The sequence below is a fragment of the Cyprinodon tularosa genome, unplaced genomic scaffold, assembly GCF_016077235.1.
Source record: "Cyprinodon tularosa strain WSP-4 unplaced genomic scaffold, ASM1607723v1 ctg3, whole genome shotgun sequence".
NCBI classification, from domain to species: domain Eukaryota; kingdom Metazoa; phylum Chordata; class Actinopteri; order Cyprinodontiformes; family Cyprinodontidae; genus Cyprinodon; species Cyprinodon tularosa.
Window position 1 is genome coordinate 2,443,981 of NW_024039007.1, and position 24,200 is coordinate 2,468,180.

The following is a 24,200-nucleotide window of genomic DNA, read 5'->3' on the forward strand; positions in this document are numbered from 1 at the left end:
ATTGGTCGAGGTGTGGATCTCTGCAGCTATACCAGTGTTACCATTAACCTTTTTTTTCTTTTTGAGTTTTTGCAGCACTAGTGGCTCATTTTTCCAACAGTAGGCTGACAGGAAAGTGGGTATGAGAGAGGGAGAGACATGCAGCAAAGGACCACAGGTCGGATTCGAACCCGGGTTGGCCGTGTCGAGGGCCTGGTTCACACTCAGAAACCAGATGGTCAGTATGTGTGTCGCAGTGAACGCAGATATGCCTCCCTCCTCTTCCGCAGCCACTTTGGTACACCATATACATCCGCCCTACACTATGCGTCTTTGCCGTTTGGTACCTTAACAGCTTGTTTTGTTTGTATGACCACTATTGTGGACAAAGACTTGTGAAGATGGACCAGCACCAAGAGCGAGGTGCGCGAGAAAGCTGGGACCCTTTTTCCACCTGGATCCCCGCTCTTTTGCGCCCTTATATCCCTCTGTTGTCGCACAAACTTGCCCCCACTTTCTCACTGCCTCGGCTGTATCTAGACCCACAGGTAGTTTGTGATTGACCCTCTTGCCTTGTGGCATGGAATAACATAGCACAGACCACGCTTCAAATTTGGGCATAAATCACAAATATCTGCGACAAGCTCACTGCAACAAACTGCTACAGGAGTATAACCGGCCCTTTAGACTGTTGATCTAAAAACATCTTTCTTTCTATGATTGGTTTTCAGTTTAGGTTAATGGGGGTTAACAGCTTTGCCTTTGTGCTATGCACTATGCTTTTTTGACAAGCGATCCAAGGTATGTTCCTAATTTGACATATTGTTTTTTTCTATCGTTTCACAACCAAACTGCATTGATTTTCTCTAAAACTTTCTCGATTATCTGTCTGCTGTGTTACCAAGTCTTTATTTTCTTTATGAATGTTCTTTAATACACTTCCTATGACACCTGCATTAACTCAGTTTAACTTAATTACAGATAGACTAAATTTTCCAATTGCTTGCATTGGATTGTATGCAGGATTATCAAAGTAAAAACGGCGGAACAAATTCATGTCAGGCTCATTCCACTTTACAACTATGCAACATTTGGTGGTGGTCTGTCACATCCATTTTCTGGAAGAAAATACATTGAAATGTTTTCCAATGCAATGAGGTTAAAGTGGTATCAACACTTTTTTAATAGTCAAAGAAGTATGATTATTACTAAGCAGGAGGAGCTAATTATTTGTCTGTATGCTATAAAAGGCTAAAAGTAACCGGAGTGAACTCCATCAAACTTGGATAAGAGGTGGAGCATGCATCCATGAGAGTACTGTACTCTTAAGGACAAAATAAATCAAACTATTCCAAAAGAAGCCAGTGGAAGTGTAATCACATTTAGAACGAGTTAGCCATGGAAAATACTGTGGCCTTTGTTTATTGAGGTGAAGTATCAAAGTGCTTGGCATGAAAAAGTGCACATATTAATGAAATGCCATGCAGTATCAAAACAAGCTTAAAATTTTTTCAAGTTGGCTGCACTGAAAAGCAAATTCTCCACATTGTTTATTTGTTTATGGAAAAAGCTCTTCAAAGGCTTGGGAAGGAGCAATAAACTGTTGTCTTTCTGACATAATATCTTAGAACCACATTTCACTCGCTCCATCCAGCGGCAGGGAACGCTCGCATGCATTCCTTCCACATCTCATGCCCGTGCTATTTTTTCTGTAGCTTTATACGACTATCTAACATGCTAATGGTTTTCCAGTTTAATGGCATAGCCGTTTAAACGGCCAACAAGGTGACATGAAATATCTGATATGATCCTTGTGTTGATAAATGAGAAGCTGGGGTTTCCAGGTTGCAAGGCCTATGGCCACAATTCAGTTTGAGCGGGGCCAGGAAGGGCACCTTTCTTTGCCTGCCAGGCGGCCCAGGGCCAAGCGAGTGGAGGAGCCGAACAGTCTGCACCCAGTAACTGGAACGTGGACTGGAGTGCCGGAACAGATCCCCCTCTCTCTATGTCTCTGAGCAGTGCTGGTGAATACACATCAGCAATCACAATCAGTAGAAAATCCATTTCTACACTTTTAATGACGTAAAATCATCAGCTGTACTAAGTTTCCCCAGAAGAGTGAAGAAAAAAACTGTGACTATAATGACAGAGTATATTTTAATTATAAAGACCAAAATTCATATTTAAAGCTAGAAAAGAATGAAAGCAGAAAGCCTACAAACCCCCAAAAGAATCGAGGTTTGATCCCTTCCAAGGAGCTGGACTTTCTTGTAATCCCTTAAGTTAATTTTGAATAATATTTCCCCAGGCTTTCTGTAGGCTTTTCAAAATCTTATGTAGAAATTGGTTCATTTATATTCGTGCAATACCTTGCTTTCAAAACTATTAACACCTCTTAAGCTTGTGCTCCAAGCTTTGAACATCTCACAGAACCATGTTTAACTCATCAACTGGAAATAAAAGTGTAATGTAAATCAAGAGGTCCAGATATATGGATATAGGTCTAAACTGACATATTTATCAAAGAAGAAGAAAAGCTGCATAACCACAAAGAGCACTTGTATAGGATTCAGCAAGCATGTGAAATTAACGCATTGATCTGGACAGACAGGACCAAAAAACAAGCGTTTCAGTTGCATACAATATTGAAGGCATAGGGTTAGTAAAAACTGCAAAACTGCATTACTGCACAACTACATTACATTCTACACAAATCTGGGCTATAACATGCAATCAGAGCTACAGTGGATTGGATGAGATCAAGGCATATCCCTGTTTTAAAATGGCCAAGTCGAAAATCCAGAGCTTAATCCAAATTAGAATTAGTGACAATACTTAAATTTGATTTTGACGGACCCGCCCTTTCAAACCTGACAGCGAATAAGCAGTTTTCAAAGAAGCAGCTATAATCTCAGGCTCTAGTTGAGCAAAGCTGGTAGAGACACACCTTAAAGATTTACAGCTACAGCCCTTATTAAAGCTAAGCATATAAACGGAGGATTAACGCAAATACACACCACAGTTTTCTGTCTTTTATCAGTCTATAATATTCTAAACAAAGTTTTCTTTTGCTTTACACTTTTGCAACAAGTAGCGATGGGCTACTGCAAACAATCCCAGTCAAAGAACATTGAAACTAGAAAACTATTTTTGCCTGAAATTGTTTGGCTGACTGTTCTTCCAAAAAGCAAAATCTGCAAAAAATCATACATATTTGTATAACTTCATCTATACAAACCTCGAACACAAGATTTTTACCTAAATCCAACAGCCCTTTAATCAGGAACTATTTTTTTTCCAAATGCCTGCATGATATGCATTGTGTAGTATAAATAAATCTGAGTATTAGACAAGTAGAGGGAAGTTTTTAGCTATTAGTTTAGGTGAAAAAAAGTAACCTTATTAGATATCAGAAATCTGAGCGTAAATCAGCAAAACATGAAATAAAATCTAGAAGAAAATCATTTTAGGGGCATTGGGGCATGCAACATTTTAAATTCATATGATTATTCTTAAATAATTAAATGCAAACAATATAATTTGAAACATCATTACAATGTCAGTTTGGGAAGTTTTAACATAATGCTCTCTATCCTGTTCTCTAGGGAGTTTGTTTAAGCAATACATAACAAAAAAACAAGACAGTTGAGAGTAAAAGACAACTTCCGGCCTCCATGCATCTTACAGGATAATTTAGAATTAAGGGAAATGAGGTTCAGTCTGTGAGACAAAAAAAGAGACTTAAAAGCTAAGAACATTAATGGATGTTTTCTTTTTTACAAAGTTGCGTATGCTTAGACAAGCCAAGAAAAATATCACCTCAATTGCATCAATTAAGGCTCTGTTAAGGCCATTAAAAACAATCTTGAAAGAAGCTGCGTTGCTATCAACAGTTTGAAAAAAAAGGGGTTATCCAACTTTTCCACTCTATAAACTGTCCCATGACCTTTTCCCTTTCTCAACTTCTCTCCATCATTTTAATGACTCCAGAAACCATCCTGAAAGTACATACATCTAGGTCCGCTCTGTTTTAAACAGCCACGTGCAAGGCTCCAAATTACAGCTTTCATGGCTGGTCAAAAAGGACCTCAAGTTGTTCTCGTTTCTAAATTTGAAACTTTGACAATTATACCAAAATTATATTTATGTTGCGAACAAACATGGAGGCCTGGTGAGACTGGAGATTCCATGCAGTATCATACTACAGTATTCTCTGTGTGTTTTACATTATTTCAAATCACAAATACTGGCTTTTATTTCATTGGTATTTTATGCAATTGAATAAACAAATGAGTGCTTAATTAATAGAATAAGAAAATAAAAAAAGAACACGATTTTTTATATTTTATTTTAATGAAAGTCCAGACTTGATACTTGGTAGAACCAGCTTTCAAATAAAGTAGCTAATTCAAGCTCAGTCTGGCTGTTGATAATCAGATCAGCTATTTTCTCCCTTTAATTAACAATTATCGTCCGAGTTCAGCTCTATGTCCATATCAAATCAATGTTTTACAGTGTGGAGGATGTGTTCAGCATGATGTACAGCATACAAACAATAATCTAAACTTTTTAGGTTTCAACTTTAACAATGGATTCCTACTTGCTAATGTTCCTTCACTATAGGATAGGTTGGGCTAATACTCAACTCCCAGCTGCCCTGCTAAAACAATCTGTAATCGGTAATCTCAGCAGCTGTTCCAGAGTTATTATGGGGCGCTTGGCTTCTTCTGGGATTAATTTTCTGTTCTAAGTTAAAAAACAATCTCTTGGTTGGTTTATACTCCTCCCATTATTTTACCAATTAATGGATTGAACAGTGACAAATGTTCAAAGGCGATATTAATTTTTAACCTGACCCTGCTTTAAATTTCTCTACAGCATTAGTTCATGACATTGCATAATAATAATGTTCTTTAATAAACATGCAAAGCCTTCACAGAAAAGCTTTAATGATACTGAGATGAAATAACACATAGCTTGGCTTAATTCAGTAACCATTTCTGAAAGCTTTTGGGTCTGTGCACTAAGGGGGTTGAATGCAAATGCACGCCGCACCAATCAGATATTATGTAAAAATGTAAACTCATCCTAAACTCATCTTTTTGTTGTTTTTAACATTTATCTAAAACTACAGTATGTGATGACCTGTCACAGATATCCAAAAATACATCACTGCATCATCAGTTTGTGGTTGTAATGTGGAAAAAATCAGATAAAAAGTGTTATGGATGTAAACTTCTCTGGAGCGTTCCATGATTATACACCTTTCAGTCAAAACCTAACAAAGAACATTAGCAAAGCAAAATACATGGGTGAAAACGTCATGCTTGGTTTTCTGGGAGTGAGTTTGTGTTAGGATCGGACATTTAAAGTGGTTTGGGAAAAGATTTGCAGATTGTGGTAATAGTCTAATCTTATAAGAGTTAAATAGTAAAAAAAAACACAAAGAAAGTTATTTTGGAAAGTGTTACAATCTGCTGAATTATATTGTTGCCCAGATATGAGAGCTCCGGTTTGCTTTACCTCTCTATACATACCTGGTGTCTGCAAAGGTCCTGGTCCAAAACCTGATGAGACTTTAACCTCTGCTGTTGGAGCTGCTGAATAGCAAACTGCAATTGGTAGCTTCCTTTGTTTGGCTGAGAGCTCTGTGAAGAGTTCAAACCCGTCAACACACAGGCGGGAGCCTGCATCCGAGTGTCCCACAAAGCCTCCTTGTCCCTGCATGGCCTGTGAGCAATGAAAAGACGAGGTAGTGTAAGCAAAGCAAACTGAATAAAAAAGAATATACAGCCTAGAGTCCACCCGTTGGGGTTCTGCAGTAAACAATAAAAGGAGATGCATCTTTTCCTAGTTTCCCCATCTAATCAAGAAGTGTAATAGAAGCTAATAAACTCCCATATTGTCTTATTGTCTGTAAAAGGATAAAGCAACGTAGCTTTTTAAAATCTAACCCATTGCTTCTTTGCCCACCAAAGCCTTAACTCAAATTCAGCGGATCAGGGTCGAAGCAGAGGGCAAGCCTGTGGCAAAAAAGGGTCAAAGCCTTCTTCTTAGCTTCAATGCTTTTCTGGCTTCAGGGTCTATTAATATCACAAAGCCACAGCCTGGAGAGAAGACTTTTTGACAAGCTACACACGCTTGTAACTGGATTATCTACCGTTAGAACTAAGCCTGTTTCAATATTTTTTCTTCACTTTTCCTCCTGGTAAAACAATAAGGTGACCAGCCTGCACTTTAGACATGCTTACAAGGAGTTTATATGGAGTCTGGTTTGCTGCTGTATATATGTATAAGATCAGCCAAAAATAATGCCATAAAGGGAGCTATTGGGAGCTGCAACGAAGAATATGATACAGAGGGGGAGAAGGAGAAAAAAAACGGAATACATGTACAGTTAAAGAAATGAGAGCCTCGGGGGTCTTAAAGGAGAAAATGTTTTTGGAAATTCCTCCCATGCATGCAATAACATCTGTCGGTTGGTCCAGGGCTAAAGAAAACACAGCAGACCTAAAATCACAATAGCTGCAATATTTTTAGAGCTCAGCTATGATAAACTCTAAAATTAGATTTCAGTTAATCTTAAACAACAATGCAAACTGTGGGATAATAATCTTGCGTCACTAAATAAAAAAAAAATTCCTCGTCCTGAGCGGCCAAACAAAGACACAGGGGATCTTAAACCCATGTGAACATGCTATCCGCCCATGCATTTCTCAGTTCACATAATAGCTCGTATATTGCAAAAACAACTGGTGTGACCATGAGCCACTGAAGTTTTTTCCTAAGTTTCTGGAAACAAAGGCTAGTCTGTGAACCTCGCGAGGTCAGAGTCTCTTAAGCTCTTTGAGACAAAACAAAAACTTGTTCCTTGTTTACAGCAGTTATTTCCTCTAACTTGACCATTTGTACACTGGAGTGCTGGGTTCTTCATTGCTGTTAATTTATTACCTTACAGTCACTGTAAGAGAGTACACTCCATCACGAAAGTATACCAAATGGTATCAATTGAACTTATGTCCTTAATATTCTAGACACAATATCTTTTTGAGATTACTGCAAACTGATAAAGTGTCATAAAGTGCAAATTTCAGCTGAGATGCATAATGTTTCCACCAATTATCCTTAAGATGTTTCTACAGATTAAATAGAGCCCATTTGTGTTGAATTCAGGTGACTGGACATGATGGTAAATGGTAAATGGCATGTACTTATATAGCGCCTTTTTTTCAAGTCAGGAGACTTGACCCAGGCGCTTTACACTACAGTCATTCACCCATTCACGCACTGACTGATGGTGGCAAGCTACATTGTAGCCACAGCTGCCCTGGGGCTCACTGACAGAAGCGGGGCTGCCGTACACTGGCGCCACCGGACCCTCTGACCACCATCAGTAGACAATGCAGGTGAAGTGTCTTGCCCAAGGACACAACGACAATGAAAGTCAGAGCCGGGGCTTGAACCGTCAATCCTTCGATTTCAGGGCAAACTCCAACATCCAACACCACTGTCGCCCCAAGCTGATTAGGAAAGGCAAACCGCTGCATTTCCGGATTCTCGCGAGTGATGCCCGACTTTACACGAGTGAATAAAGTGAATGTGATTGGTCGTTTATCAAGGGGGCGGGATTGTTGTGGCGGAGGGTTCGCAAGCAAGTTTGGTTGTGGCCGGTGTCCCTATGGTTACTCTGCCTTCAGCATTTCTCCACTGAGAAAGGAGAACCTTCCAACGGGACAAACATGTCTGCAGTAATCCAGCAATCAGGCCTTTATTGTAGAGTGGCCAGACCTGCCAATTATGGATCAACATATTGTTGAGCAAGGGCTCTGACTACTTATGCAAATGTAATTTCTTATAATGTAAGGGCAGCGTCTATGACAGCAGCAAGGCCTCGGACACAGCGTCACCCCATGTATAATGTCTGTGTTTTTGTCTTTTCTTGGCTGGGCTGTACCAACAGTGAAATGTTCCACTTTGGGATCCATTAAGTTTTTTAGAATTTGAATGTTTCTATCTTTTCAATGAATTTGCAAACTCAAAAACTTTTTTTCTTACATTGTCAACACGGGGTGCTGCGCCGTGAATTTAGAGAAAATAGATGTTTTAATACCATTTAGCATAAGGCTGTAACAAATAATGATGCCTTCCTGATGCACCATATGCTTTCTTCAGTACTTTGTCATAATAGAACCAAATAATGTCCTTTTAACCTAAGACGACTCATGGAAACTAATACAGAAGTGGATTCCTAAAAAACAAGAAAATGTTTATTTTTTTTTTATTGAAATAGCAACCAACAACAACAAAAAAGAAAAAAATCAAAGGGAAAAACTGATTTCCATGTGTTATTCTCATCACAGCATATCTGCCGAGCTCAGAATATCTCAGACAAATCCCCAATTTAGAGACACTGCTCATGGGTGTCAGTTTACTCCCTGCTGCACTTGCCGTCCTTTAATATGCTGATATAACTTACCGTTGAACAACAGAGCAGTACAGGAGCACATGTGCAGCATCAATCTAACTCAGAGTGAATGTGGGAAAATGAACCGTTTGAGATGACATCATGCCAGACTATCTCAAAGCCTTGCCTGGTCAGTGTAAACAGCAGACGCCTCAAGACTGTGAGGGTATTTCCAGCCATTAATCTGTGTTTGTTTATAGAGCTTTGCTGCAACAACATGACACAGAGAAGGGGTATTCTTGAAATGTAAAAAATGACCCGTATTTAGGGTTTTGTTCAGTCTAGCGATGCATGGAATGCTTTTATTTTACTTGGAACAAGCCTGAGAAATATAAGATCGGAATTTACCAACAGTCTGTGAATAACTAAACATCATTATATGTAGATCAGTGATGGCTAAAGGCTCTGTGTCATACTATAAAAGGCAGAGACAAACTAGCTTGCTAAACATAGTGAAAAAGTATGGAAAAATACTTCTGCACCAAGACATTATTATTTAATTTGTCTTTGCCTAAATATTGTATTTATCCAGTCATTTTTTATCCATCTAAAAGTTTTTCCATCTGTACAACTTCTGGTTTTTCCAATTAGTTTTTCCATCCATCCATCAGTTTTTTTCCATCCATACATTTGTATTTCCACTCATCCAACCGTTTTCAAGAATCAAGACTCTATTGTCATTATAAGACCATGATGACATTTTATTGATACAATTGGCTCAGAATGCACACATAAAAAGCAGACGGATATTAAAAAGACTTAATAAAATTTGGGTTCTTGCTGACCCTTTCAAAAATTACAAAAACACCCTCAGCAGAAAATATTAAAAACTTTCAGGGAAAAACTGAGAAACACAAAGAGGAACAATTAGTAGCAGTTGTAGAAAGATTGAACCATCCTTGGAAGAGAAGTCTGTACATGGGAACATAGCATGTAGTATATCGCATAACAGTTTATAAAGTTAGGCAGGGGTCTATTAGATTAACAGCAGGGATGTTTATCTGTCTATGTGATCTTGTTGTTTGTTTGAGGAGGGGTGTGTGAAGGTGAGTAAGTGTAAGAACTACAGGGGGAGTATTGCCTTTTAAGCTTTGAGAAAGACTGTTCTTTGTTTTGGATTTAATGTTTTTCAGCTAATTTTACTGAAGAAATCGAGACAAATAGTGCATTGTTGGGGTGGCTGGGGTCTTTTGCAATGTGTCTGTCTGTTTTATGGACTCATGCAGGGTTAAGCAAGTCCAGATATGGAGGCCACAATCCTGCAATCCCCTGTCCTCACCACCACTGCTAAGTCTATAGATGATGGTGTAGATAACGCCATATCCACCAGAACGGTGGAATGCTTCCCAAATAATAAACCCTAGATCACCAATTATATAAAGTGAGGACTAAACAAGAAAAAGTCCCTTTTGGAGACAATGAGTTATTGGGTAGAATATATAATCAACTTAAATTTAAGACAAGACAGAGCAAGGAGGCATGCAGGAAGAAAGTGGAAAGCAAGCAATGTGTGTAGTCAGAGATGAAAAGGTCAAAGGCTTTAAGCAGAAAGAGGATCATACAGATGGGAGTCTGGACAGAGCCAAGGAACTGAACAGATTCTTCAATAGATTCTGTTCAGGAACAAACTCAGCATTCTCCTGCCCACAGTCAAACAGACCCATCCTCCTTTGTCCTAAACCCTACAATGTTTCATCTAACACCTCTGCCACGTACCTTCTTGGTTATGTGTTTGTTCTTAACCAAATCAAAAGATGGTGGTGCTCCCTTTGCCTCCCCCTTCCATCTGTAAGTCTGCAGAAGTCAGGTAAATAAAAAAAAAATGGAGAACCTAAATGACAATAGGGCACCAAGACTATATGGCGCCAGCCCCAGAGTCCTGAAGGCCTGTGCAGAGTAGCTCTGTGAGATTCTGCAGCACCTCCTTAACTTTAGTCTGACCAAGGAGACAGTTCCAGTGAGCAACTACCCTGCTCCGATAAGAAAGAAAACTCAGCCTTTAGTGCTCAATGACTATAGACCTGAGGCCCAAATATCCCACATCATGACGGTCCTAAACAGACTCCTGTTTGCCTACCTGAGAAAGTAAGAAGGTATAACGACCCCCCTGCAGACTATTGCCATGGAGATTGGTTTGAAGATGCCATTATATACATTCTTTGACAAACCCACTCTTATCTAGGCAGTGCATACAGCCCTATGAGGATTATATTCTTTGATTTCTTGAGTGCATTTAAAGACAATTCAGTCCAATTTACTTTGTCAGAAACTCCAGAAGACTTGGGGCCTGATCTTTACAAAATTCCAAGTAAGGCGGACTAATTGTTTTTATTTTATATTAAATAAGTGGGCATACATGAGTGTTCTACAAAGGTTGCTGTGCTAATGTTAAGATGTACAAACCAATTTGGTTCCGCCTATTAAAATCTGCAGAGAGTATGGTCTAGAGGCAGTTTGAGAGTTAAGTTTCGAACCCATGGACTTGGAGGTTATAATCTCAAGATAAGATTATTCCCGGAGCATCACCCTGCCAGAATGTTCTTCTCTGCATTAGGTCTTATCATTATTAGATATTAGACCCACAAAAGCATTGTCACCCAAAAATTGCACAGCCATGGGAAGGGCAATAGTCTTATAGGATGCAGGAGTTTTACCCACAACCAGAGGATCACTGGTTCAAACCCCAGCTGTTCACATGACAATCTTAAATTGTGTTCCTGAAATGACCCGAATGCGCAGAAAAATAAGTCATGTCAAAAAAACACTTGGTATTTTTCTTCTGAGCATGCAGTTCTTTTTTTCCAAGACAAATCAGATGTTTGTTTCTGTGGATAGATTTAAAGCTGCAATCATTTGATACAGCAAAAAATGCAGAAAGTGGACAGAAGAGAGAGAGAGAGAACTAAACTATTTATAAGGGCTTTTGGAGGAGCAGTGGCAGCGACATCTATCAGGAGAAAAGTGTGGATGCAGTGTCATAGTTAACTGACCTGTTACTGTATCACCTCTAAATTTCCTTTTGGATTGTTGTATGCACCCAAATACTTATTAACTCCAAAATGATGTTGTCCCCCCATTGTGTTGCACACCTCCGTCTACACTGTCTTCAATGTTTTTTGTAATTGTTTTTGTATCCATACTATCAGCACAGAGTGACATCATCGTCATACTAATTTCGATATGGGTTACTTGGCTGTTCAGACCTCAGTCAGATTCCAAAAGATCTGAATGTGGCCTACATCAGTTTGGAAAAAGTCAAGTTACACGTGACTTTGCCTGTTCACACAGTCATAAAAGAATCTCACCTTAATCACTTCAGGGCAAAAAGATTGGATTTAGGCCACATTTGTCTGCAGAGTGAACGTAGCCTCAGACTGCTGTGTACTTGGGCACTTCAACCGCATTGCCTACTATTGGTTTTTCAGAGGGCCCTGTGACGGCTGTGTATGGAAACCTTGCTTAACTGTGAATCTGTGCGTGAATGACTGACTGTAGTGTAGAGCACTCTACAGTCTCCTGACTTAAAAAGGTGCAACAATCAGTAAGTTTAATATTTTGTTTTGTTAATAGCAGAATAGTCTGTGAAGAGAGCAAAGAAAGCAGGTCGATGGCATGTTGGTGATGATGATCAGTGGGGCAGAAATACATTTCCTAATCTTCACTACCTGGGGCTTGATGAATTTACTGATCCAGGAGAAAAGTGGTGTGGATAAGCCCAGGTTGTAGAGTTTCAGGTGTGACACATCTGGAAAGACAGTGTTGAAGGCTTAGCTAATGTCCACAAAAAGCATCCTTATATTGCAGTTAGGGTGCTGCAAATGAGTTGGAGTCCTGTAAACTGCCAACAAGACCGCATCCTTTGTAGAATGATTTTTGCTGTGAGCAAACTGCAGGCTGTATGGACCTACAAGGAGGGCATCCTTGATATACTTTGGGAGGGACTTCTTAAAGCACCTATACAGTTATAATTGTGGTCAGACTAACCGGACAGTAATGATTCAGGTAGGTTATGTTTTCATTGTTGAACACAAGCACAATGAAGGAGATCATCATGTAGACAGGGACCGTGGAAAGCATGGGTTACTCGCTGCAGAACCATAGGCGGCATGGAACAAGTGTCAATCCCTCCAACTATAGCAGTTGGCAGGATGGGACTAGTGGTTATAACTAGCTTCTACATTTGCAGAGAAACAGCAGCAGGTTGGAATATTTTCTGCAGGTATAATAAGACTATTTTACACCATTATGATAGTAATTTAAGACATATTTCCTGATATATAGAAACATTGTAAAGAATGTCAACCATAATATTACAATATCTATTAATTTGTCAGACAGAAAGACAGACAAACAAACAAAAAACAAAAAAGCACAACAACACTAAGTTGTTTAACAATGACACTGACCGACTGGAAGTCCAGGGTGGGGTTTAAACTTTGACATACTGGTGTGCTAAAATAGTAAAAGTAAGTTAAAGTCTGTTTGTTGGACTTTCAGTAAGAATTTTCATGTAAAAATAATGCTTCAATAAGAAAATAAACTTTCATTAGTCCCATAGTGAATGTGGGAATTATCGCTAATAGTTAACTCTGCTATGTGTGGCATGCATGTGACATTAACAATCTTTCCCTCCAATAACAGATGAAAGTATTTTTGGGATAAATCTGTTTGCATATTAGCTGACTAAAATCTTTTAACGTCACCTTTACATAATATGTAAAGGTAGTAGAGACTGACTGAACATGAACTATATTATAGTTCATGTTCAGTCAGTCTCTATAGAGACTGTGAACATCAGTTTTCAAGACCTGGACTATGACTGAACCATTCTAACAACCGAATATGATTTTTCCTACGTGTGTATACCTGCTAATTTGAGTTTTGTTAAGCCTCAGCTCAGCTGAATCAAATAATGAGATAATTATCAGGACTTTGTAAATGTTTACCTCCTGTTTAAATGGTAATTATGAGTTATGAATCTTAGAAATATCAAATAATCATTTAAATATGTTTTATGGATCAGTTAAATCACTTTTACTGCAGGGGTGTTTATCTGCTGGATAACCAAGTCTACTCAGTGGAATTTCAGCCATTCTTACCTAAAGGCTTCTCCTTCATTGTACAACATCTGTTACCAATCAGAGTGAATAAAATCTCTTTCTAAATTCAAAGGAACAGAGACATCAGACCATTTTCTATGGCACACTGACTGAAAGAACTCAGAGACCTTCACAACATTTTGTCTTATTAGTCAGGAGAACGGCAGTTTAGTACATTACAAGGCAATGAACCAAACCCCAGAAGGTTTCTGGAGTTGTTAGTTTATAGAGCTGCAGAAAAAAAGAGAGCTGAAAATCATGTTTTGTAATTATTACAAAAGGAAAATATATCGGGAATATTTCATAATACTTTTCATTTGGCTAATTAAATAATTGAAGATAGTCTAGTAGCCCCTCTTGACTTTAACAGAATTTGGATATTGAGTTTAATCAAAAACCAAAGCCACTGGTAATTCTAGCAAATCAAAGCTCTAAAAAAAAAACTAATAGCAAAGTTGGCTAAAAAGTAAAGGCAAGTGAAGTTTTTTGGAAAAGTCTGATATACCCTAAACCTTTATAAATCAATGCTTGAAGTGTGTTCCTGGCCCAGAGTTTCTGCATGGAGTTTGCATGATCTCCCTGTGCATGTGTGGGTTCTCTCTGGGTACTCTGACTTCTTCCCACAGTCCAAAAACATGACTGCTAGGTTAAGTGGTATCTCTGAATTGTCCTTAGATGTGACTGTGTGCGTGCATGGTTGTATTTCCCTGTCATCAGTCTGTTGCCCTCAATACGAATTCCCATCGACTGCCAGAGACCCTGATGGAATAAATGGGAGAAGATGTATGGATGTTTGCAGGCATGCAGCTCTATTCACCTCTCCATGGTCAACATATTGAAGAATAACCGCTGTCTTAGATTACAACTGTGATTCTTTGGGGGTATGTCTCTACCAACTAGATAGCGATTTATTTGCCCATTCTTCCTTTCAAAAAAAATAAAAAATAAAACTAGCTCAGTCAGACTAAGTGGAGAGCATGAGGGGACAGCACTTTTCTAGTGCTGCTACAGATACTCATTTGAATATCGCTCTAGACATTTGGTCTTTGTAAAGTGAGAAAATGCCTAAATCTAAACTGTTCTATCATGGCTCTGAATGTTTTTCTGAAAAATAAAGCTCTGCTGCAAGGCCTGTGTGGGAACAAGTAGCCTTGAAGGATTGAGAACATATACCATCCTCCTAAAGAAAAGCATTCACATAGCACCATGTTACATTGTGGGGATGTTGTGTTGCATGACTACAGTAGTTGTTCTTTTGACAGATTCTCCTTGAGTTGTGGATCTCTGCTGCTTCCATAGAGTTTCTATGAACTTATTGGCTCATTAATATACTCCCCATTCTGCAGGTCAGTGTAGGTGAATGGCAAGGTTGTGACATGTGCAGTTTTAAAGGGTAGAATGGAGCTTAACGTTCAAAACCTGAAATATTTCAGAAATTAACCCAGCTTTAAATGCAACTTTCACCCTGATCTGTTAGCTGTGCTTATTAATCTTCTTGATGTATTTGTGACCTAACATTGTCTACAAAATCTTTGAGGCCCAATACTACAGCTGATTTTGATTTAATTTAGATTATACAGACACACACACACACACACACACACACACACACATATATATATATATATATATATATATATATGTATTTCTTTTTTTATTATTGCCATAATTAAAAATGTGCTCCCTTGAATACCATATATTCGAATGACCAACAGCCTGCAGCTTGATTTCTGAGGGGTATTGGTTATGGAGCCAGAATGTGGATCATATATGTGAGTTTGCAAATACTGAGACTATACTGATACTAATACTGAGCTCCACAGTTGGTCAGTGTATTTTATTCAAGGGTATTTCTTTAAGAGGGTTGAATGACAATGTATGATTATCTTTTCAGATTTTATTTTTGTTAAATTTAACAAATCATATATCATTTTACTTGTAAGATTTTGTAATGTGACCAATAATATAAATATCCATCTATCCATATATAAAAGGTTGTACTTATCTTAACATACATAAATATATAAGCCACAAAATCACTGACATTTTATTGAAGTCAACTTTGTAGCGAAGAAGCATACACTTTGTCATTACATTGTCACAACTAGAAAGCAATGAAATTCCCTCTCTGCATTTAAAGCTACAGTGTGTAACTTTTAGCGACATCTAGCGGTTAGACTGCAGACTGCAGCAACATGAACATTTCCCCCCCACCGCTTCTCCCCCCCAACAGTACAGCGAGCGTTACGGGACAAAATGTCTTCCACGACGTCCGCATCACCTACCTTCTCAAGTGATGAGGTTTGTTTACATAGATAATTTTACAGATAGTATTTCATTAGTCTGTGTAGGGTATAGATTTCAGTACCGTCTCAGTTCATCTCTCTCAACTTGCCGTAGTTACTTTCGAGCGTAATGGGCGATCTCGCAATCGCTAGTTTGTTGCCTCAGCGCTGCCGTAGCGCAAAGATGTCTGCCTCCATGGCTGCGAGACCCGCTCCTATGTAATTATAAATAACGAATTCTAAGGCAACGCAAATATTATGGTTAAAAGGCAGAGCTCGTAGATGATGATAAATAACATAGTTATGTATAATATATTACATTTCTGACTGTATATCCCTGTAATTATTACACACTGTAGCTTTAACCCATCCCTTTTGGGGAGCAGTGGGCTGCCATTATGTGGCGGCCATGGAGCAGTGTGGGGGTTACAGGTCTTGCTCAGGCATCCAGAGTAGCAGTCAGTGAAAAGTGGGGCTTGAACTCTAAATCTCTGGCATCCAAGTGCAATGCCCTAACCACTAGGCCACCACCTGTTCCCAGGGAGTCTTGTTTCTAAAAGTATGCCTACACTTTGTGTCTTTTTAATAGCTAATTTCACAAGTGCTTGAATAAAAGTCATAATAAATGTGCAAAAATGTCTGAGGCGGAAGTGATGCTAACTGTGGCTGTGGGAAGACATGCTGCATGATTAAAAGCCCTCCAGTTATCGGCACACAGTATTTAGGCATGACTTCTGAGAGTGCTGATGCAGCATACCAGGTAGATCCTGGCAGCGGTACTTCAAAGAGCAGTGCTAGTCTTTGAAACCCATCATACCTCACCCCCGTGGTTGATATAAAGAGCCAGTGTGCTTAACAGTTTCAGTGTGTTTGGCTTAGACCATGAGTCAAAGTATAGGGGAGGTGGTTCAGGAAATTCTGTGTTTTATAAATGAGTGAAAATCAGAAAGGTTTCTCTGAATATCATATCAAAGACATTTAGACAAAAGCAAACCCATATGAACATTTATAGTCTGATAAAAGAACAACTAAAAGGCCATGTGGCAATAAAATATCTGAAACTCTCAGAAGAAAAATATGATACAGCATACTCTGATCTTTGTTTCTTTAGATGAAGTCATCTGTGATATTATAAATTCTATTAAAAGCCTCTACTTGGTCAGTAGAAATAAAAACATTTTTAAAGTGGAAATGATTAGACATTCCTGGAATACTCTGACAGCTCGATATATTTAAGGGTTGGACTGGAAAACTAAAGTCAGAGATCAGGGCCAAGCTGTCTGAGGCAGAAACCATTTACAAATTAAGAGCAGCAAAAAAATAAAAGAGGAAGCTGCCAATCTTTACTTGCCTTTGTATCTAGCCTTCATTATATGTAACAGTGGTCTATTACTGTGTATCATGACGGTGCGACTAGTTTTTCCTCCTAACTATAGCATGACAAGTGAGAAAAGAAGATTTTTTACTGAGAGGTAAAACACATTTTATTGCTAGTAAAAAGGAGATTGTTCTGAAGCATTTCAAGTAGGGACCCTTAAGTTTTATGTTCTTGAACTTAACATGTTTTTATTTACTCAGACACTTTGTGTATGTTTCCATAATGAGGGCTCTAAAGGGGATCCTTTATGCCCGTCTTCCAAATCAAAACAGAATGATTTAGCAGTTATAGCTCATAGGTCCTGTATCGGGAATGGACAATATATTCAGCATGTTATTGGTATAATATTAGCTTTAAAACTAAACTTAAGACACTGGTCATCCCACCACTATATTTCACTGATATATAAGGCAATATTTTTGTGACAAATAAGTGAAGATTATGCCTGCACCACAAGATTACATGTACCCAACTGATGCATGAATCTGCTACATAAGAGATTCTGGAGTAAAAATGTTGGTAGTGTTGATAGGTTTAATTTTCAGAAACAGATACCAGAAGTAGTATTTGTAATAACTGAACAGGAAAGGAAGGAGAATACTACATAGTGTCTGTAACAAGGTATAGGCAATCTGTATTATTTTATCAGCCAGTTGAAATATATCAGTATATAAGATATTGGTCAAAATTTTGAAATCCATCCCTATCATTCTTTTTTAAGCCTTTTAAAGTCAACTATAGGCATACCAAGTATTTATTTATTATCAAACCAGAAGAAGGGCACCTCCCCTCTTAATACGAAGCCACCTCTGTTGTGCGGGCGCACCCATTTTAATGACACTACTATATCACGCCACTTCTGGCAATTAGGCTCTGCCTTAAAAAGAATGAGCCCTCTCATGGCCAAATAATTCATTTTTTCTACTTAGACATGAGTTAGAAAATACTACAGAACTGTTTATGTAGACATTAGCTGCTAAAAGAGCCATTTCATCTCAAGCTTGAATCTGAATACTCGGCTTCACATCACCGCTCTTTTTTTAAAGAGAGTGGGCATTTGTTTACTAAAGCAGGTGGAGCGAGGTCAAAGTAGGTGCTTCCTGGAAGGGGTAGGATGCAGTAAGGTTATCTTACAAAGGAAGGTGATGGCCACTTGTTTTTCCAGGATAGGGAGGGACTGCTGCTCAAAGAACAGAATTCATGAGGGTTACTTATGCTTGAATCAAGCCAAACACCACTTTGGGTATAGTTTTAATGAGGAAATAGCATTATAAGGTTATAAATTCCTCTTGCAAGATATTGGAGCTTAAAAGGTCACAGATTACGACTCCAAACTGTGTAAAATTGATTATAAATAAACTGAACCAATTGGGACTTTCAATTACAAACATCTGTTCATAGTACATTTTGACACAAGTAGTTAGGCTCAGAACCAAAACTTAAGTCTGTTTTACTCAAAAGTCTGCCACATTTAACAGGTATTTAATGATTAAAGCCTTACAGATATATCTCATGGAAATGTTAACCACACGCATGCATCAGCTGTTCCAACATGTCTGATACATTTAAAGTTAACGATATAGTTGAGGATGTTTTTCTTCCAGGTGGGTGATCAAAATAAGTGGTCCTCCTAATTGTCAACAATTCTGGTGATACATTTACGTAAGGCCATCCTACGTGCCTGTCCCCATTTTCACTTATCAGTGGTAAGTCTGACATAGTGGAAAAATTGTAAATTTTCTTTAGGAAAGTAACCTTGTATAAGCTTCCCTCTCGGGAGCGGGTACAGGGTTGTGCATGTGCTTTTTTTTAAATTGGAGAGGGCTGGTCTTTTCAAAAATTGGTGAAAAAAATCCTTCGCTATACCTATAAAATCTATGAAAGATTAACAGTTCTGCAATTATGATCGCTGTAATCTCTATCTAGAAACATAAAACACAAATATATTAAGCTTATTATTTGGGCTTTGATGAAAGCATTCCTATCCTTGTAGTGCAGAAAAAAAAAAAAAAAATTTTGGGATCTTTTCACTAAAAGCTACAACTTTAGGTTAGGGTCCATAGAGAAAATCTTTTTTTTCTATTTGCATTGTCTGATTTGAAACTACCTTGGTTGCTTAAACAGATTCTGCAGCTGAAACTACTTTAGTTGCATAAAGCCTCCTTAAAAAGGTTAAAAAGTAAAAATAAATAAATAAATAATTAAAAACAAGCCACTGGACTTTGTTTTCCAAGTTTGAAGACATTTCACTTCCCATCCAGAAAGCTTTTTTAATTCAAAATGAAATTAAAATTGAATTCCAAGCTTTATTGAGTAGCCCAATAAAGCCTTGTCTTGTCTTAGAAAACATGCCAGACATTTTGAATTGAAAACGCTTCCTGGATCAGAAGTGAAACGTCTTCAAACTTGGAAAACAAAGTCCAAAAAAATCTTTTTTTTTTTTTTTTACTTTTTTGCAATGACTATGACCTGAATGACTGAAAATCTTTACCAGCATACCCCCTTAAAAAGAAAACAAAAGACAATTTCCCAGAAGGATTTGCTCATAATTTTTTATCAAAAATTCTGTAAAACACCAATAAACAGGCCTTCAAATTCTACTGAGTGCAACCAAGTAGACCACTACCATTAAATTTTGAAACATAATGTAAAACCTTTATCTAGTGAATACAATTGCATAATTGAAAAGCATTGTGTACATCACAATAATTTAAACAATGAAATTTCCATAAACACAATTTAAACCCTTAAAGTCTCCCCAGTCCCCACACAATCCAAACTACAAAAAATCCTTTTGGCCTGCCCTAAATGTATGTAATATTTCTATCTGGAAGAGGACATGTTGTTTATCTTTGTGGTGATTCCATCTGACCTCTTAAGGGGTTAGTAGCTGTGTGATGTCTCAGAAGACAGCAAATAAACACGAAGCACAAATAAGCAAAAGAGTAAAACTGGACCAAAAGGTTTTCATAAGGCTGTACAGATAGAGCTAGCTAAATATAAAACATGACAGATGACTTTGAAGTGCTTTTTAATTAAATATCAGCCATTAAAGGAAACAGGCTTATCGCAAAGATAATAAACAGTTTATCAGAGAAAAAAACTTAGAGATAAGTAAGGGGAAAGCAGGACTTTAGAGTTTGTTAGTTCATTCACAACCATGTGAGCAGTAAGCCGTCTGTTGATCTCACGTTCTGATCTCGCCTCACTCGTAAATAGAACCGCAGTATACTTGAACCCATTCACTTCTGGCAGGAACTCCAGTCTGATCTGAAGAGGGCATTCCACCCTTTTATGGCTTCAGAACCATTGATTTGGAGGAGCTGATCATCCTGACCACTTCGCACCAGGCTTTGAACCATCCCATTGCATTTTGTAGATCTTAGCTGGAGGAAGCCAGCAGGACCACATCATCCACAAGAACAAAGGCAATATCTGCTCATCTCCAAACCAGATCTCCTCTGGCCCTCCGCTGCAGCTAGAAATTCTGTCCAGGAACGTTATGAACAGAAACCCCCTTTAACTGCTACCTTAATGCGGTGGATGGGTCTTAGTGATGCCCTTGGTAGGGTCTCCCTAGGCAAAGAGGCAATGTTGACAGTCAAATATTGGTTCTAACCCAACCAAAAAAATGGAGGCTAGCGACATGGGCCAGTACGGCAGAGCTGGGACCTCACCCTGGAACAGGGCCTCAGGTTGGACCACTGGGGACTGGTGTAAAGGCGATTAGGCAGCAATCAGAGGTGGGGGCCCTTTATTAGGTGCTACCGGTCTCTCTACCAACGGGTAGCAGGCATCTGGTTCATATTGTCAGCATTAAATCAAACTGTTACCCTGTGCACGTTGGGACTCCAGCAGAGCTGCCCTCAGTCCCCGGTCCCATTCTTTCATGCTTTATATGCCAAATTGTGTATTTGCTATTATCTTATACCAAACCTGAGGACCAAAGCTTAAACCAAATTTCCTTCCTCCTACTCATTGATGACTAATCATGTTTTTGCCCTCAGCCTCAGTTTCTTGTTCTTCCAAGGTTGAAATACTTTTGTTTCTGTGGCCAATAGCCCCAAATGTTTGACACACTGTGCATTCAGACATGTTATTTCAACTATTTCAGTTTTAGCAAAGGTTTATTTGAGCTACTGTTAGCTTTCAAACATCTCAACCCAGTTTGACTGTTCTGCACTAGCCCTTGACAATTCCATATACACAAAACTGCAGATCAGTGGATATGTTCTCATTTTCAGACCTGAGAGATGGTTTTGTCTAAAAAGTCAAGTAAAGCAGAAGTTTCTGGAAAAACTCAGACCAGACTGCTTTGCACCAACAACCATAGTAGTCCTCTTTGTTCCCCAGGCAGACGGCTAGTTTGATCTTTAATGAGTCGTTTTCATTCCTAAAAGATTCCTAAATGTACTGAGTTGATTCTTTATGACTGAGAGATTTGTTGCTTGATATAAAAAGGAAAATAACTGGTTCGGTAATAAACAATTACAAACTTAAATATTATAGTTAAAACATACAGATTGAAGAGTACGTATTTTAAAATATTTAAAAAATAAATCAGTCTAATGATAGATCCTCATTGAAAAACTTTCCTTGATAACCAGTGTTGAAACTGGTTTTAATGGGATAAACAGAGTTTAATTAAGAAGAAAATAAACTCCTCGGACTCAATTTTTTTTTTGTTTTAGTCTAAACATGTTTGCTTTCCCTTTGATAACCTTCTTCACACTGAGCTTGAACTTACCTTGCACTCGTTGGATGGTCTTTTCCAGCATGAACAGCTCTAACAGGCTTGGTAGCAGCAGTTTTAGGGTTCAGTTTGTAACTCTCTCTGCCCATTATTCTGTGGGTCAGGTTCATGTTGGTCAACTGTGGACAGACAAAAATACTTCAGAAGTTATTTCATCTCAATCTTATAGTATTTTGCCTCTCTGGCCAATTTTAGTGTAAGCCAATATTTAAGTGAACCTCATGCTTTAAGATGTAGATGAGATCCTCCCTCTTGCTTCTATCTCTTGTATCTATGTGAAATGTATACACAGCACATGGCACAGCTAGTCTCTGTTTAACACTTTATCTCCCCCTTCTCCACCCTTAATATGTTTATAACCTAATCAGCACTTTTGGGAAGGCACTTCACTGCCGCTCTAGTCTCAGTGAAATGTTACGGGAGGATGAATCACACCGTTGTGGTATTTTATTTATTTTACTTTCTCCTGTGTGCTAAATTTCCAATGGGAAAACTGTCAAGTTGCCAGGCCTTGCATGACATAAAAGAAAAATATGTCAGTATGTTGTTTTACAGCCATAGCTCTAGTTTACATATAAAGTTAGACAAGTGATATTCCTACTGTATCTAAATGGATGAAATATAATACATTTGTTTGTGGTTAATGCTTATTTTCATTTGAGAAAAAGAACATATGTATTTACACTAATAATAAATGTTTTCAAAGGGCCTCTCCATCTCTATGATGCACCATCCTCTTATGTCATGTTCACAGGACTGTCTATTTATTTAAAAGAAGTCAAACCTACAACAGTGGACATAAACAGACACACACAGCAAAAAGATCCACAATCATATCGTCACATCACTGCACAGCAGCATGATGGAGATGGTGGCCATGCCTGGTTTTACTCACTGTCAGTCTCTTTCTGTTTATATGGCCCCGCTTGAGAGTGAGTAATTACTTAAACCCTGAGGTCAACCGTGCAACCGAGTGTTGTTCATGTTTACAAAGTTCTCCATTTAGCCCAGAAAGTGATTTAATGACTTCAAATCGGAGCCTTAGAAAACTCTAAATGTTCTTTGGGCCTTTAAGTGCCAAACACTGGACTATTTGACTGAGCTTCTGCCATGGCCTGGATTAACTGCTCTTGGGAAACACAGCGAATAAGTTTCAGATAGACTGAAAAATGTACAGTCAGAAAGGAAGCCATAAAAACTGCACTCTGTGTGGTCTGGTGCCATCACAAAAAACTCTTCACTGTAAAAAAAAAAAAAAAAGTGAGGCAAATGAGGTAGGAAAGGTTTAGGGTCTCCCAAAGCCAAGGGCCAAACCATTGGGGAATATGGGAGAAGGTGGTGATGGAGCCAGCCAAGCTGCCACTCCCCTGCTCAGTGCCAATTTGCCACATTCCTCTATTTTTTAAGCATCAATTACCACAAAAAAGTGGCTGCCTGTTAAGTATCAACAGAAATCACTCCCCCATGGTGCATCTGATAATGAGACCTCACACGAAGCCATGGTTTGATGCGGCTCACCGCTGTTAAGGCCAGCGGGTCGTTCCCGACCCACCCCCACAGCAGCCCGAGCCCACAGACTGAAGGCGAACTGAAGGGCTGAAGGAGGAAGGTGTGCTGAAAGAGGCAGCAGACCTCCACGGCTCCAACAGGTCTGCTGAAAGCATGAGCAGCTACACGCCGCCCATCAGCATGGGGTCTGAGCCAGATTTACGCATCAACAAAGGAAAATATCAAAGACCTCACAGAGAGACTGCCGATTCCCCTTCACATGAAACATTACACAGATTTTTCTTTCTTGAATAAAACCCTACATGGGTCAGCAAACAGCTGCTTAATATAAACAGTCTTTGACTCACCTCATCTGACGGAGTGAATCCAATTTCATACTTTAATCCTTATGCCTAACTCTAGAAATAGCAGAGCAGCTACAGCTACAGTATGAAAGGATTGTAAACATATCCATATAAATAACAATACCTGACAAGTCTTACCTTTTTATTCATAAAGTGGTAATCCATTGTATATTTTGATTGGATATTAGTTATAAAACAAGACAGTCATTTATTTTTTGTTACCAATTAAAGAAAATATTTAAACATCTACTGATTGACTTTGCATCAACGGACATGTGGCGACAATGGAAAAGAAAAATGCTAATTAATGACAAGAAAAGTTCAACAATAACTGTCTCACTGGCTTAAAAGTTTCATTAAAATGTTGTATAATGTCTTCCAATATATGG

At 38.5% G+C, this 24,200-nt stretch overlaps 1 protein-coding gene across 3 annotated transcripts in view; it reads right to left on the bottom strand.

The window, feature by feature from the left end:
- Positions 1–24,200, bottom strand: part of ttll5 (tubulin tyrosine ligase-like family, member 5) — an 85,153-nt gene that overhangs the window by 12,507 nt on the left and 48,446 nt on the right. For all 3 annotated transcript variants that reach the window (XM_038291541.1, XM_038291539.1, XM_038291540.1), the window contains 2 exons: positions 21,953–22,077; positions 5,517–5,709 (listed from right to left, as the gene is read on the bottom strand). In XM_038291541.1, the coding sequence (XP_038147469.1) occupies positions 5,517–5,709; positions 21,953–22,077 (318 nt within the window). The remainder of the gene's footprint in view (positions 1–5,516; positions 5,710–21,952; positions 22,078–24,200) is intronic.